General features: G+C 35.6%; 1 protein-coding gene across 2 annotated transcripts in view; it reads right to left on the minus strand.

The window, feature by feature from the left end:
• The window catches only part of CPNE4 (copine 4), a 140,591-nt gene that overhangs the window by 36,739 nt on the left and 88,098 nt on the right, over positions 1-15,754 (minus strand). For both annotated transcript variants that reach the window (XM_087947769.1, XM_087947768.1), the window contains exon 6: positions 11,471-11,569. In XM_087947769.1, coding sequence (XP_087803895.1) covers positions 11,471-11,569 — 99 coding nt within the window. The remainder of the gene's footprint in view (positions 1-11,470; positions 11,570-15,754) is intronic.

Consider the following 15,754-nt stretch of genomic DNA (forward strand, 5'->3'; position numbering starts at 1 on the left):
TGGCATAAGGTATTCTACAACGAGTAGAGGAGTGGAGAACTCTTCTTGTGAAATATTTCTGGACTTTCTCAATTGTGCTAATATCAGATACGTAATGTGGGTTCCAGACTGATGAACTGTATTCGAGTATTGGTCTAGCAAATGTTTTGTATGCTCTGGTTAGTAGTGTGATATTACCAGAGAAAAGCTACGAGATTAGGTTAACAACTCTTAATGCCTTTTTGGCTATGTAGTTGCAGTGGGCTCTAGCACTTAGATCATTAGAGGTGAGTATTCCAAGGTCCTTTACAGAGCTTGGGTCATCAACAAGATCTTGACTATTCAGCTTATATTTTATTTTCTGATTTTTTTTGCCAATATATAAGACAGAGCATTTATTTGTTGAGATTTGAAGTTGCCATTTGTTTGACCATTCTGATACATAGTCAAGATCTTTTTGTAGGGTAGCAGTATTGTCTGTGGTATTGAACAGCTTTACATCATCAGCGAAAAGAACGTAATTGCTCTTAATATGATCACAGAGGTCATTTATGTAGAGTGTGAAGAGAGTTGGTCCTAGAACACTGCCTTGGGGACACCACTATTGACAGGTACAGAATTTGATAGGACGCTCCCAATTTTGACCATTTGTTGTCTGTTTGCCAGGAATGCTTCTATCCAGTTATGCAGTTGTCCAGAGATACCATAGGATTTTATTTTTAGGAGTAGTTTGTCGTGTACCACTGAATCAAAGGCTTTACAGAAGTCTATGTAGATTGCGTCTATTGCTTTGCCCTGGTCGAGTTGTGTCGTCCATATGTTTTTGCAGTGTAAGAGTTGCAGATTACAGGATAGTTTTTTTCTGAAACCAAATTGTTTATTGGAGAGTAGGTTGTTTGTCTCTAAGTGGAGGATGATGGATTGGTTAATAATTGATTCCATGACTTTACAGGTGACACAGCATAAGGAGATTGGTCTGTAATTTTCAACTAGGCTTGGGTCTCCCTTTTTGAAGATGGGGATGACTGTGGCTTGTGACCATAGGTTAGGCAAGGAGCTGGTCCTGAAAGATTTTTCAAAGATTATGCTTAGAGGTTTGGCTATGGCAGTGGATAGCTTTTTTAAGAAGTAGGCACATATTCCATCCGGTCCAATAGATAGAGATGGTTTTAGATTGCGTAGTGCTTTTTCAACATTGTCTTCTGTAAAATCGATATGTATTAGATCATTGTTGTTATCTGTGGTACGGCTAGGAAATACTGGGCATGATCCATTGCTGTTTACAAATACTGAGCCGAAGAATGTGTTAAAGATGTTGGCTTTAATGGTGTCGTTGTTGCAGTCTTTACCATCAGGTCCTATCAGGGGTGGGATGGACCTTGAGTCTTTTAGTTTGTTGTTTACAAAATTGTAAAAAGCACGGGTGGAATTGGTGCTTAGAAGGTTTTCCTCTTGTTTAATGTGATAATTGGTGCATTCGGTCTTTATCTGGTGGCATAAATTTTTGTATCGGCTTTTGAAATTGGCAACGTGACCAGATTTGTTTTTCCGCCAGAGTGATCTCTTTTTGGATTGAAGTTTCCTTATTGTTATGGGTAATCTGCTTTTTGTTTTGTTTTGGGAGTTGTTGTTGGTACATATAGTTTGATGATTCTTTTGACTTCAAGTAAAAATATGTTGTAATGGTCTTCAACAGTATTGCATCCAGTGAATAGAGATTGCCAATCAAGGGATGAGAGATCATTGTCTATAAGATCATAGTTGCCTTTTTTGAAGTTACAATTGGGGATTACATCATTGTGGTGATTTTTGTGTGGGCGTATGTTGAGACAAAAGTCAATCATATTGTGGTCACTGCTGGAAAAGGGTTCTTTAGTTTGTATTCCGTAAATTAAATTCAAACTATTGCAGAAGATGAGATTGAGGCAGTTGTTTAGTCTAGTGTTGTTGGTTACTAGTTGTTCCAGTCCCAGATTTGTAATAGCATTGTAGAAGGTTGTGTGTATGATTTCAGTTGTACAATCATTTAGGGTCCAGTTAATATGAGGTAGATTGTCTTGTCCTGGTTGTCTTGTCACAGCTTCAGTCTTACCAAAATGGCTATTGTCTCTGCTGCCAATTGGGAGGGTTTCTTTGGATCAAGCAAGGAAATTGCTATTTCCTCATGATCTAAAAAGTGTCCCTCCTTTCTTCACCACCCCTCTAAGATGGCTTTGACCCCATAGAGTCTCCTGGCAAGAAGGTATCGGCTGGGTTTCGCGGAGCTCCATGGAGCTTTGCTATCCCATATCCATGCCACTGCAACACCAACTGGTGAATCCATAACAACATAAATTGTGATTGTCTGTGATAAGTCGTTTATTACCACAGACAGTCAAAACATTAAGCATATTGATTGATTGATTATTTGATATAAATCAATAGGTATTACTATGATCATTATCACTGTTGGATTTTTTTTGAAGATTATTTTGAAGAGATGTGTGGAGTCCTTTCTGAATTTGGCAGTTTTCTTGCAGATATTTCATTGACAAACTAGGTAACATTATCTGTGCTAGTGTTTATTTTTTTAAATAGTTGTTAAGGTCATACCAAATGTAATTTTAGAATTATGTTGCATGCTGCATATCTACAGAAGTATTGGCTTCAGACACATCAAATTTTAAATCTGTGGATACCCAAAAGAAGCTTTTTATTTAAGATTAACTCCTGCTGATCTCATCAAAGGTCTATTGGCCCTAGACTGCCAATTCTAACCCCCAACAATTAATATTTGTAGGGTTTTAAAAATTTGATTTTATCTTAACTTGATGCCAAGTTTCCCTACTTGGATGAGCTATCCCAAATGGCATCTCTGCCACTTTCTTTGCAGTATAATGACACTATTTATTTATTTTATTTATTTGTCAATCATGTATTAGATAACAGATATAATTAGAACATGATTATGATTACATGAAATGGGTACGAATAAAAGGGGACATTAGGACAGGGATGGTAGGCACGTTAGTGCGCTTATGCATGCCCCTTACAGACCTCTTAGGAATGGGGTGAAGTAACAGTAGACAATCTAAGGTTAAAGTTTTGGGGATTTGGGAAAGAAACCACAGAGTCATGTAGTACATTCCAGGCATTTACTTTGCCCATGTCTTCTCCCTGGTTATTTTTCCAATTTTGCAGCTTACTCACAGCCCTAGAATTCCCAAATGGTTCTTTATCCACATCCACATCCAAGTACAGCAGACTGTACTTAGTTTACAAAATCTGCTAAAGATTGATATTTGATGCCATCTGCAAGGATACACCATTCACCAATTTTATAATGACCATATACAGCTCAGGTAGTTAATAGTTTCTGAACATCCAAAGCTCAATGTTTGCAGAGTTACATTTTAAAGACAAGTTTATAAACAAAGTTATATAACAGTTCTCATCCACACTGCCTCGAGAGTCCAGGAATGGGTTAAGCTCCTCCTTCTGACATCATAGAGCTGAGTCTGCCACTATAAAAAAGTCAGCCCTGGCTGGCCCTCCCATCTTTTGGCTCAGCTTCTTGTCTGAGAGCATAGTCTCTGAAAGAAGTGCTTATAAAAAACTGAAAGTAAGTTGGAAGATCACAGGAGACAGCAAATACTTATAAAATCAGCTCCCAGGGATCTGGTGGAGCTCTGTCTCCAGGAGAGTGGGGATCCACTTTCCTGAAGCTCTGAGGCTTCAGTGCTGCCTCACAAAGGGCAATGGACCCAGGGAGTGTTCGCAGGAGTCTCCCACGCAGCCCCATCAATCGCACAGCTTGTTGGTGGTGCCAGCGGCCAAGCTGCTTCACAGCTGACTCCGGAGCCTCAGTTTCACCACTTCTCAGTTGTTGCGCTGTTATTCGTTCACTCGGGGCCTGGTAAGTGCCTAAAGAGTGAAGGAGGTGGCAAGGCCATCCCAGAGCCACTCCATGTGGTGCGTGGCCATTTTGTTTTAGCTGGGTGGCCATTTTGTTTCAGGGAGAAAACCTTCCCCAGGGCCTCACAGTTTTGCAACTCGCCTAGCCCAAAGCAACAGGCAGCACCCCAGTGGGGGAAGCTCACAGCACCCTAGGTGTCTGCTCTGTTTGCAATATGGAAAGGAACACCCCCCAGCCAGGGCCCAAATGATTGGAAGACATCCAAGACTGTCAAGCCCCTTTGAGGAAGAAAATAAAAAATAAGAGCCAAGGCCCTAGCTCCCTGAAAGACTTCAAGAAAGAAAGAGGCAGTGATAAGAAGGGAAGAGACAATAATTAGAATTCAAGAGGAATGTCTAGAAGCGACTGAAAAAGAAGGTGCAGTAGGAGGCAGAGTGGAACCCAGAGAGCAACAAGAACAGAGATCTACTAGAGCAGTAAATCCTTCTTATAAAGTATAAATATGGAATAGAAAAAATTGATTATGATCAATATAAATGGACTTAATTCAGCTGTTAAAAGAAGGAAAATATTTCATAAATTAGAGAAATTAAAATTTGATATAATCTGCCTACAAGAAATACACATTAAAAAGCAATATGAACAAATGTTGGTACAGCCAAAATTAGGGAAAATATTTACTTTGTTGACACGATGCAAGAAAAGAGGAGTGGTTTTATATATTAGAGATACAATTATAGCAGAACAAATTTACACAGATAATGATGGAAGATTCTTGATGGTTGAAATAATGGACAATAATGTGAAAATACTTCTAATAGCAATTTATGCTCCAAGTGATAATCAAGAAGAATTCTGTAGAAAATTACACAGGAAAATAGTTGAATTGGGTTATGATAATGATGGAAGATTTTAATGAAATAGTAGATGAGAAATTGGACTATAAAACACAGAAAACAACAAAGCAAAGTAGAAAGACTCTTCCAAAATCTTTTTTTTTAATGACAGATGAATTAAATTTAAAAGACGCTTGGAGAGAAAGAAATGCAAAAAATAGACAATATACTTTTTACTCAAATAGACATTCATCATGCAGGAAATAGATATAGAAACAAATACTTGGGCAGACCATAATCCAATGACAATTAAATGGAAAGGACAAAGGAAAAGATCTAGATGGACTTTAAACAACACTATATTAAAATAAAAGGACTTCGTACAGAAAATGGAGAAAGAATTGGCTTTCTTCTTTAAAGAAAATAGAACAGAGGACACATCAATACAGAATTTTTGGGATACAATGAAGGCTTATGCCAGAGGATTGATAATAGACTATACAAGGAAAAGAAATATGAAGAAAAGTCAATACCTGCAGAAAGTGAATTTAACCCAGATATCTAAAGACATTGAATTGATGTTAGAAAGTAATATAATGATGATGGAGTTAATTGAAGCATTAAAAAAACAAAATAATGGAAAGGCACCAGGCCCGGACGGATTGCCAGCGGAATTTTATAAGACATTACAGGAATCATTGAATTTTCCATTGTTCGAAGTTATGAAGTCATGTTAAAGATGAGGACACCCAAATCATGGTCAGAAGCATATATTACACTTGTGCCAAAGGAGGACGCTGACCCACAACAAATTAAGAACTATAGACCTATTTCCCTGCTAAATTCAGACTATAAAATCTTCGCTTCAATAATGGCAGAAAGACTCAAAAGATATTTAAATAACTTTATTCATCGTGATCAAAATGGGTTTCTGCCAAAGAGACAAATTAAAGACAACATGAGAATAACCCTGCACACTTTGGAATATTATGAGGCACATCCTGAAAAACAAATGGCTTTGATATTTTTAGATGCACAGAAAGCCTTTGATAATGCGAATTGGTGATTTATGTTATTACAGTTGGAGCAGATAGGCTTTGGTAAGAAATTTATTCAAACCATAGAAGCTATATATCATAAACAAACAGCAAAGGTAATGATAAATGGGGAATTGACAGATTGTATTGATATAAAGAAAGTGTCAGATGGTGCTCCATTCAAAATCCAAGAAATACTTAGACTCCATTTATTAGAGAAAAGATATCTTTTACTGAAAATCAAGCGGTAGCAACAAAAGAATTCTGAATCTGAGAAAATGAGCACATAAATCACATATACAAAGTGATGGCAATGTTCCCACCCACAATAGTTCAATTGGCTCATCCAATTAAAAGTTGTGTGGGCATCACGTGGGCATCTCCAGGTGGTGATGAGGCCTCTGTCCATTGACCTTGACATATTTTGATAAAGAGTTGCGGTTGCGCATAGCATAGGATAGAAGCTTAAGCAAGAAACTCCCCCCCAACTTATACAGTTCTGTTTTTTAAAACCTCCAGCTCGTTTCCCATAATCATGTCCCCCCCTCCTTCCCTGTTACTTATGACAGCCGAAAGATGCAAAGCAAAGGAAGAAAATCTTGAAGGCTGACAGAAAGGGACAAGACAAGGTTGCCCGCTGTCACCTCTGTTGTTTGTGTTAGAAGTGCTAAATAGAAATATTAGAGAAGAAAAAGAAATAAAAGGAATGAAAATTAAAAAGGAAGAATATAAATTACAAGCATTTGCAGATGACCTGGTTTTTATCTTAGAGGATCCATTAGAAACAGCACCTAAGTTGATAGAAAAGATAGAGGAATATGGAAATGTAGCAGGCTTGAAAATAAATAAAGATAAAATGAAGATTTTGACAAAGAATATGTTTGCAAAACGAAAGGAAGAATTGGCAGAAGTTTTGAAGATCCAGGTCACAAATAAAGAGTGTACTTGGGAATACACTTGACAGCAAGATGTGGTACATTTAAAGAGGATAATTATTATAAACTCAAACAACAGATCGTGACAGATTTGACAAAATGGGAAAATTAACAATATTATTAATAGGGAGAATATCAACAATTAAGATGAATACATTACCTAGAATTTTATACTTGTTCCAGACAATTCCAATTAGGTTAGGGAAAGATTATTTTGAAGATTTGAACAAAATAGTGTTGAAATATATTTGGCAGGGAAAGAAGGCTAAAATTTAAACTATTGCAAGATGCTAGAATAAGAGGAGAATTTGGCCTGCCTAATTGGGAGTTATATTATCAGGCGACAACTTTGATGTGAGTCAAGGAATGGATAACACTAAGAAATACTAGATTATTGACACTAAAAGGACATGATTTGTTATTGGGATGGCATGCCTTCCTATGGTACAAGGGGTCTAAAACACACGGGTATTTCAGGAGACATTATATATGAGAAGCTTTGTTATTAAATTGGGAGAAGACTAAAAGGCAACATTATTTAAAAATTCCAGTCTGGCTTTCAACTATTGAAGCATTTTCATACCCAGTTATATATAAAATGGAACAAACAGTTAGATATGGTGAAATATTGAATGAAAAGAGTGAACTTAAATCTATGCAAGAACTAGAAGAACAAGATATAAGGATGAATTGGTTTTCATATGTGCAAAATACATTCTAGATATGATAAAGATTTTAAAACAGAATGTTTCTATGATAAATTGATTGAATTAGATAAAATTTTGATAGGTACTGATGAAAAGGTGATTAAAAAACTATATGGATATTTATTAAACTAGAAGAAGAACAAGTTAAAAGAAACAATGATTGCTTGGGGGAAGAACTTTGGATATGGAATTGATTTAGAGAAATGGCAAAAATTATGGTCTCACAATTATAAAATGACAATGTCAGCAGCATATAAAGAAGATTTGTATAAGATGTATTACAGGTGGCACTTACCCCCGACGAGAATAGCAAGAATGTTCAAGAATAAATCGGAGAAGTGTTGAAAATGTCATCCGATACTGGGTTCATACTACCATATGTAGTGGACGTGTGCAGAGGCGAAACGATACTGGACTAAAATCCACACATGGTTGGAAAAAATGATAAAATAACACATAGACTTTAAACCAGAGATATTTTATTGGGTATTTTACCGGAAATATACAGTAGAGATTTGAAATATTTGATTGTAAATGTATTAACAGTGGCTAGGATTGTATTTGCTAAAAATTGGAAAAATGAGAAAATTCCAATGCAGGAGGAAGTTATCAAGAAAATAATGGAATGTGCTGAAATGAGTAAATTGACATTTGAAATTAGAGAGCAAGAAGATAAACAATATTACAAGATGTGGAACTTATTTTATTAATGGTTATATAAAAAATATGAAATATTTTAGAGGATTTTACAATATAAGGATAATAGAATTATAGAGAATATAACATAAGGATATATTATTATTGGATGGATTTATGATGATGGAATGAATGTTACAATATAAATTAACTTAAAATGTTGAATATCTCGCATAAAATGATGGAATAATAGTAATAGTCAAATAAATGATTAACAATGATAATAATATACATATATATACTACATGGATAATATGAGAATTAATACAAATTATAAGTGAGGACTAAGTGAGATGAAGCACCCAAGACTTGTAACCAACCAACACACTGTATGCAACTGGAAGATGGTTTTATGTTTTGTTTGTGTATGTTTATTTTAAAAAAGTAAAAAAAAAAGAAAAAAAGAAAAGATAATCTGAAGCCATGTTTGTGTTGTTTCATCACTCTACCCTGGGGAACAAGGTAACTTCATAGACAATTGGTAGATGGATTAGAGCTTGTATATCTAAGGCATACCAAACTTTAGGTGTACAGCTACTTTGGCCGCCTGGTCTACTCAAACATTGCTGGAGGAGATCTGCAGAGTGCTACCTGGGCTTCGGCTTCACCGTTTATATGGCATTATCACCTGGATTCATTTGCCTCAGCACAGGCATTGTTTGGCCGGAGGGTGCTTCAAAAGGTGGTTCCTCAGTCAGAGTGACTGGCCCAGACGTTGGCCCTCCCGTGGACATGCATGCTTTGGTATGTCCCATTCCTGGACTCTCGAGGCAGCCTGGATGAGAATGGGCGTTGGTATAATTACCTGAGAACACTCTTTCTATCTACACTGCAAGAGAGTCCAGCCCCACCCTATACGTCTGGTTATGATGGTTGGGGAGGGGTGAAATTAATGTATTGCTTATCTTCCAGAGACACATTATGTCTGTCAAGTATCCTTGCCTAAAAGATGGGTGGGCCAGCCAGGGTTGGCTTTTTTATAGACTCAGATGCAGACTTAGCTCTATGATGTCAGAAGGAGGAGCTTAACCCATTCCTGGACTCTCTTGCAGCGTAGATAGAAAGGGCGTTCTCAGGTAATTATACCAACGCCCATTCCACTTTACAGAAATTTGCATGGAGAGTTTAAATGTAAGAATATTTTTCAATATTAATTTGTCCATTCCATTTCCTATTATGGTAACATTTTTCAGTTATATAATAATCCCACTGCTAATTGTTCAGATGCTATTTCATTTTAAGGTTATTATTTACAGTTGAGCAGAGGAATTTCCTTGGCACACATAAATAGCATTAGCTTGATTTTTATTAAAACTTGTTTAAGTCCAAGATTTAAAATATCCTAGCCACAAACACTCTTTTCTCAACTAATGTTTTGAAATTAATAGATTAAGCAATACTGGATTTCTCTTTTTCATGATAAGCACTAGTTTTTCAGATAAATTGATATAAGAGTAAATGCCAATACAGATTAGGAAGAGAATTGTTTTATAAAGTTTTATATCATAACACATTTTAACACTGTATCTTGGTGAAAATAGGATGTAGAAAAAATATTTGATTCTGAAATTAGCAAGATATTTTATATAACAGTAACACTAGTAGTCCAACAATTATTGATCATTCCAGTCCCAACCTTTGGACAGAGCAGGAGATTATGGGGATAGAAATCATTGGACAATACAAGAGACTGACTAGAAAAACTTGGAGCAAGTTGGACATTGCTAGTGAAACTGCACTTACAATAGGTTATCAGGAGCTAATGGGAATTTCTATTTAAGCATTGAAAGGAAAAAATACTTCTAGAAAAGATGAGATGACTGGTCAATGCACAGTAAGCCAAGATATTTCCAGAGCCTCATAGTTATCCTGCAAGGTGAATTGAGTGATTTATCCACAGTGTACTAATTACTACAATGTTTCATATTCATCCCAATTCTTTTATCAGGTCACTGCAGCCTATGACATATCTTCAGATACTTCTGAATTTACAATCCAACTGCTTTGATATGGAAAATGCTAGAACATTTTGGAGATCATCTGTTGGTTTGGTTTACTATTACAGGAAGAAAATAGACAACTATCAAAGTTTACTTGCCTTAATTAAATGGATCAAAGCTAATAAAGCCAATATCCAGTATTATACACCCACAAGAAATGACAGTAATTTGTCATATCTAACAATTGACATCAATCAGAACTGCTAACCAGAATTGTAATAATTAATTAATAATCAAAAACATCTTTTTGATCCCTCACTTCCCTTCCGTTCTCTCCCTAGTTATAAGAAAGCTACAGTATAAACTATAACATTAATTTTAGTGCAGGACATCCAAAATTCTGGTTTACCTGATCCAAATCAGCACTATCAAAATGTATTTATATTTCCTATTTCTTAAAGAGAGAGCCCATCTCTTCTCTCCACTACCGAAATTTAGTGGTAAAATGCCAAAAAGTAGTGTTATGATTTTCTATATTTTTAAAATCACTATAAGAAGTAAAACTGTAGATATGTTATACTTTTCCACTTTGGTCACCCAAAATACAAACTTTTAGAAAGACTCTAAGATTGCAGTCCAGCTGTCCCGAAAAGAATAGGATTTCTTAGAAACTCCAATTAAAATCTACCTTCAATTCTTATTGAAATAATTCATGACATTTAAAGACAGCGTAGATGCTAATTATAAAGATTTGTGTTTTCTGGGTGATGGTAGTGGCAAGAACCAATTGTATTCACCAGATATATTGTATTCATCGATTAATCTGAGATGTAAAACGCATTACTATTTACTGATATCTCTAGGTGAGGAAAAGCAGATGTGTGGATGGATCCAGTTAAAGCTCTCTTCCATATAATTCATTATACAGCATTGATTGTTTCCTATGATGATTTGATTGCTTATTTGTACCCTATGACTATCATTAAGTATTGTACTTTATGATTCTTGAAAATGTATCTTTTCTTTTTATGTACACTGAGAGCATATGCACCAAGTGTGATTGTGTGTCCAATCACACTTGGCCAATAAAGAATTCTTCTATGAGCTAGTGCCATTACCCAAACATCATTAACATAGGTTAAAGATTAGTGGACTAGCTCTTTGTGCTATTATGTCAATTCTTCTCAAATGTGCTTGAGCTAATTATTCAGCCAAAAAATTATCAACCATTTTCTCTTCTACCAAGTGATCTGATTCTAGCTCGCTAGTACTGTATTCTTTCCATGTTTAATTTATTTGCCAAGATGATGATATATATGTGTTTTAATAGTACTTTGTCTAATTTCCCATATAAAACCAAAGTGTAAGCAAAACCCACTTTTTCCATCACTCTGATAGATTGTTATCTGTTTATTTACAAATAAAATATATTTATCTAAGCCTACCTGTCTTCCTTCCATTGCTCCACGCATTTCCTTGAAAGTTGAATTGAATTCTCCAATGAAGTCATGCTTGCCATTGGAATCCCAGTCCCAGACTATACACTGAAAGAAATATAAAAACTAAAAAATCCCAAAATTTGATTACAACAATAAAAACAACCCTTTTATGGGAAAAATATCAGACTGTGCAAATCATGTTCAAATTCTTAATATCCCCTCTATAATGAAATGAGAAAGTACCTACTTACTCCATGAAATCCAGGGCATCTATCTCAACAAAAGCCAGCAAGAATCCTGCGATAGGCCATAACCTTTACGAGTAACAAAGACATTCTATATTTGTTTGGGAAGGTGTGCATCCCATTTCATATATATCAAAGCCATTCAGATTTTCTGGTTTTCATGCTTGTCTAAAAAATTCGCAACTGCTTTAGGGAGACTATTTACTAAAATTAACAAGACCTTTAAGACAATGGCATTTTTGTCAGGAATAAAAACTTAAAAAATAATAATGGAGCTTTATTAAATAAGAAATCCAAAGAATGTTTTCTAATAATTGAAAGTTGGGTTATTAAGTACCTTTTTGGGGATCCATTGTGCTCTGAATGGTTACTAACAACTGGTTGTTAAGTGAGGACTACCAGTAGTCTCTTCTTCCTTCAACTTAAATTCAGTTTTATTGTGGAAAACATAAGGAAAAGGATCCCCTGCTTAATTTTGGCATTATGCATTTTCATCCTATTGTGATTATTCATCTAATACTTGATTTAATTTATATCAGTGAAAATTGTCTTGTCATGTGCATTTTATTATAATATTTTCATTGTGGAATACTTTCTAAACAGAAAACTCAGATTTATTTTATTTTAATAGTGTCTTTAATCTGGTATATATAAAATATTGTCTTCTTTGGAAAAAGGCACAAGAAAGATAAGATATTCAAAAGATAGATATTCAAAATTATTTATAAAAAATAGCTTACATTTGAGTACTTATGTCTATACTGTTAGATTGATTCCCCCCCCTACTGCCTTCCTACTACTAGTGCTATTAAGATAGTGAAGACCCAGATTATAAGGGAGGGACTCACTAGTATGTACATAACTAGATTCCTGATAATACATGTAGTCCATCAGGCAGAGGAGATTGCGATCTCTCCTCTGCATAGATGAGCAATGATGTTCAAGAGTTTCAGACTGTGATCTTTTCTTACTTGGTGTTTTAAAGAACTGATTCTGAAACGGGTGCTGAGCAAGTACATTGTGACTGAATTCTGCACCATTACTTCTAAGTGAAGCCAATATTTTATATAAATGAGTGACAGAGCCTGACTTTTCTGGAAATTGTAAACTAAATGGTTTAATGCCCTACAGCTATGGTAAAATGGAGAACTAATAGTTGAGAACCTGTTACACCCTCAGGCTTTTGTAAACTATTTTGTACAGTATCTTCTACTCTTTCTTTACAAAAGGGGCAATGCATATCAAATAAGCTTCAAACACAAAGCCTTTATTTCTTGATGAAGATACCTTACACAATATGCAACTGCCTTTGACTCCTTCTCCCATCCTACCTCTTATAAAAACAAGCGCACAAAATTCCACTTGCTGATTAAAGAAAAAGACAAAGGATCATGATTGTGTTAATGATTCATTCATCAGTCTTTCATTAGAATGTCAGAAAGTTGTTTCAAAAGAGAAAGGACAATTTTGGATTGTCTGAGGTTTGAATTGTAATTGGAGATCCCAAATTACATATACTGTTAAGGTTAACATGCTAAAGCTGATTTTTTAACTTCTAACTTTAGAGAAGTAATGTGAAATATAGCCTACTCAGAAAGTAAGTCCTAGCTTGATTTTTACATGTGCTCCCAATATAAGCCCTACCCCCTAAATAAGCCCTAATTAAGACCCCTCCCACTCCAGGGTGCACGGGTAAAAATTAAGCTAAGATGAGGATTGGGGAGGTGAAGCTGTCCTACTACTTACCTTCGGATAGTTGCAGCGAGGCCTTGCACACCTTGGTCCATTTCTTCTGCAGCCAGCAGAGTTTTCCTAAAGGCCTCTGTAGCTGATAACAGAGATCAGTCCGGAGCTGTTTTATCAGCTAAGAAGCCTCAGGGAAAACCTTGCTGGCTGCAGAAGAAATGGGCTGAGGTGTGCGAGGCCTGGCTGCAACTATCCGAAGCTGAAGAAGTTCCTGAAGGCCTCTGACAGCAAAAAGGAGGCTGGGGGCAACATGCACAAGTGAGGTGAGTCAGTGGATGACATCCCCACCAAAAAATAAGACCTGGTGCCTTTTTTGGTGGCAAAAAATATATAATATAGGGTTTCAGGGAAACACGGTAGTTCCTAGAACTTTAGAAAGCCAATGATTTAGTACCAAAGTTCATGGACAAAAGATACTGACATTACCTCAGTGTTGTTTGCACAGCTATAATTAGGATAAATTTTAGAAGCATGATTGATGTCTGGCAATAAATATTCATTTTTGGTATATGGTATATGATATATTGATCACCCTGATCAATATACCATATACCACCCTGATCAATATACCATATACCACCACTCTGTGTTGTTATCGTACATATGTGTATTTTAGCCTTATCAGGTAGATCAAACAGGAAATACAACCTGGTAAGCTAATCTTAATTTATTGTGAAGCTACATGAACAGAATCTTGAAAGACTGAAAGTACAATTCCCCCACTGATTTCTTTACAACCTGAGAAATTATGAACTGGTCATATTGTCCTGCCCAATATTCAGCTGCTGGCTATGATCTCTTATATAATCTGTCTAGTTGTGGGATTCAAAAAATTTTACTACTGGTTTTGTGGACATGGCTTGGTGGGTGTGGCTTGGTGGGCATGGCAGGAAGGATACTGCAAAGTCTCTATTCCCACCCCACTCCCGCCCCATTCACACTTCAGTGCTTTGAAGGTTTGCGCTCAGCTGAAGGGTGGGCCCCAGTGAATGGGTGGGTAATGTGGGCAGCGCAGCCTTGTGTTCCCGCACAGCCTGGATTAACTACTTCGGGCGGGTGCTTTGGAGGAGACATTTCTCTGTGTACCACCAACATTTTCTTGCAGACCACCAGTGCTCCCTGGCCCACTAGTTGATGACCACTGGACTAGATGACCTACAACGTCCCTTCCAACTCTTTTAATCTAATTCCAAAAATCTGGAAATATGTCATGCTTTTTTGGAACATTTCTAGAATATTATCAATCATAAGGAATCACAGCCCCAAGGTGCTGAAGTAGGAAGCTCAGGATTGAGCCCACTGTCAGAATTTTCAAGCCAAGACTTGGCTGTAAAATTTCAATGCTTCCAAGTTCATGACTTACACTGAAGATGGCATTTAATTCTGTTGTATGAGGTGCAATGACAATAAAATACTAATACTACTTAACTTCTCTTGTTTTTATTTATTTCCATAGTAGTTATTTTTACTTTATTTTGTCAAACTATAAACTACCCTGAGTCTCTTACAGTAAAGTAGGATAAGATACTGGGTGTTTGCAAAGATATGGATGGATTCAAAAAGGTCACAATAGCACTTGGTCCTGCATTAACAAAGTTTTTTTTTTGTAAATTTTATTTGAGTTTTCACAAAGAGAAAACAACTACAAATAAAACATCTTTTTTGAAAGCAGCATAATCCCGGGTTACATTTCTTCGTACAGACACAAATTCAGGTTCATGCTCATTTTTATATTCTATTCCATATTTTATTACTATTTTACATTTTCTACATAGCTTCTCTCCTCTTTTAATTTTCTCAATTTTATTTTAATTATCTCATCTCAATTCAAATCATTGTATTTATATTTTTTGTCTGTCCTGTTTCAATTATCTATTATCTTTTCTCATTAAACAAAATTTCTCCTGTTGTTACTGATTGGAGTAACGCCTTTATATCTTTTCCCTAAAGTTGTAACATTCAATATAATACATAACTTCCATTTGGATTCTGCTTGGTACATTCTTAAAATACACACTGTATTCTTAAAAAAAGAAAAAAATTATAAATGTATATAATTAAAACAACATTCCATTCCAATTCAATTCTATCATTAATATTAATATTCATTAAAGTCTTAACATCTTTAACATTACTTTTCAATTAAATATCATACTTCTATGGGAACAATTATAAGCTTTCCATAGTTAATTCCCCCTCTTCACTTATTTTTTATAAAACTAACTAATTAAAATGTTCCTGTTCCTTCCTAATTCAATTTTCTCGTTTGTATTTTATTTCACTTATTTTATTCACAAAC

Source organism: Notechis scutatus, chromosome Z (assembly GCF_049901735.1).
Source record: "Notechis scutatus isolate UNSWTSFEM ecotype Mainland chromosome Z, rNotScu1.2, whole genome shotgun sequence".
Classification (NCBI taxonomy): Eukaryota; Metazoa; Chordata; class Lepidosauria; order Squamata; family Elapidae; genus Notechis; species Notechis scutatus.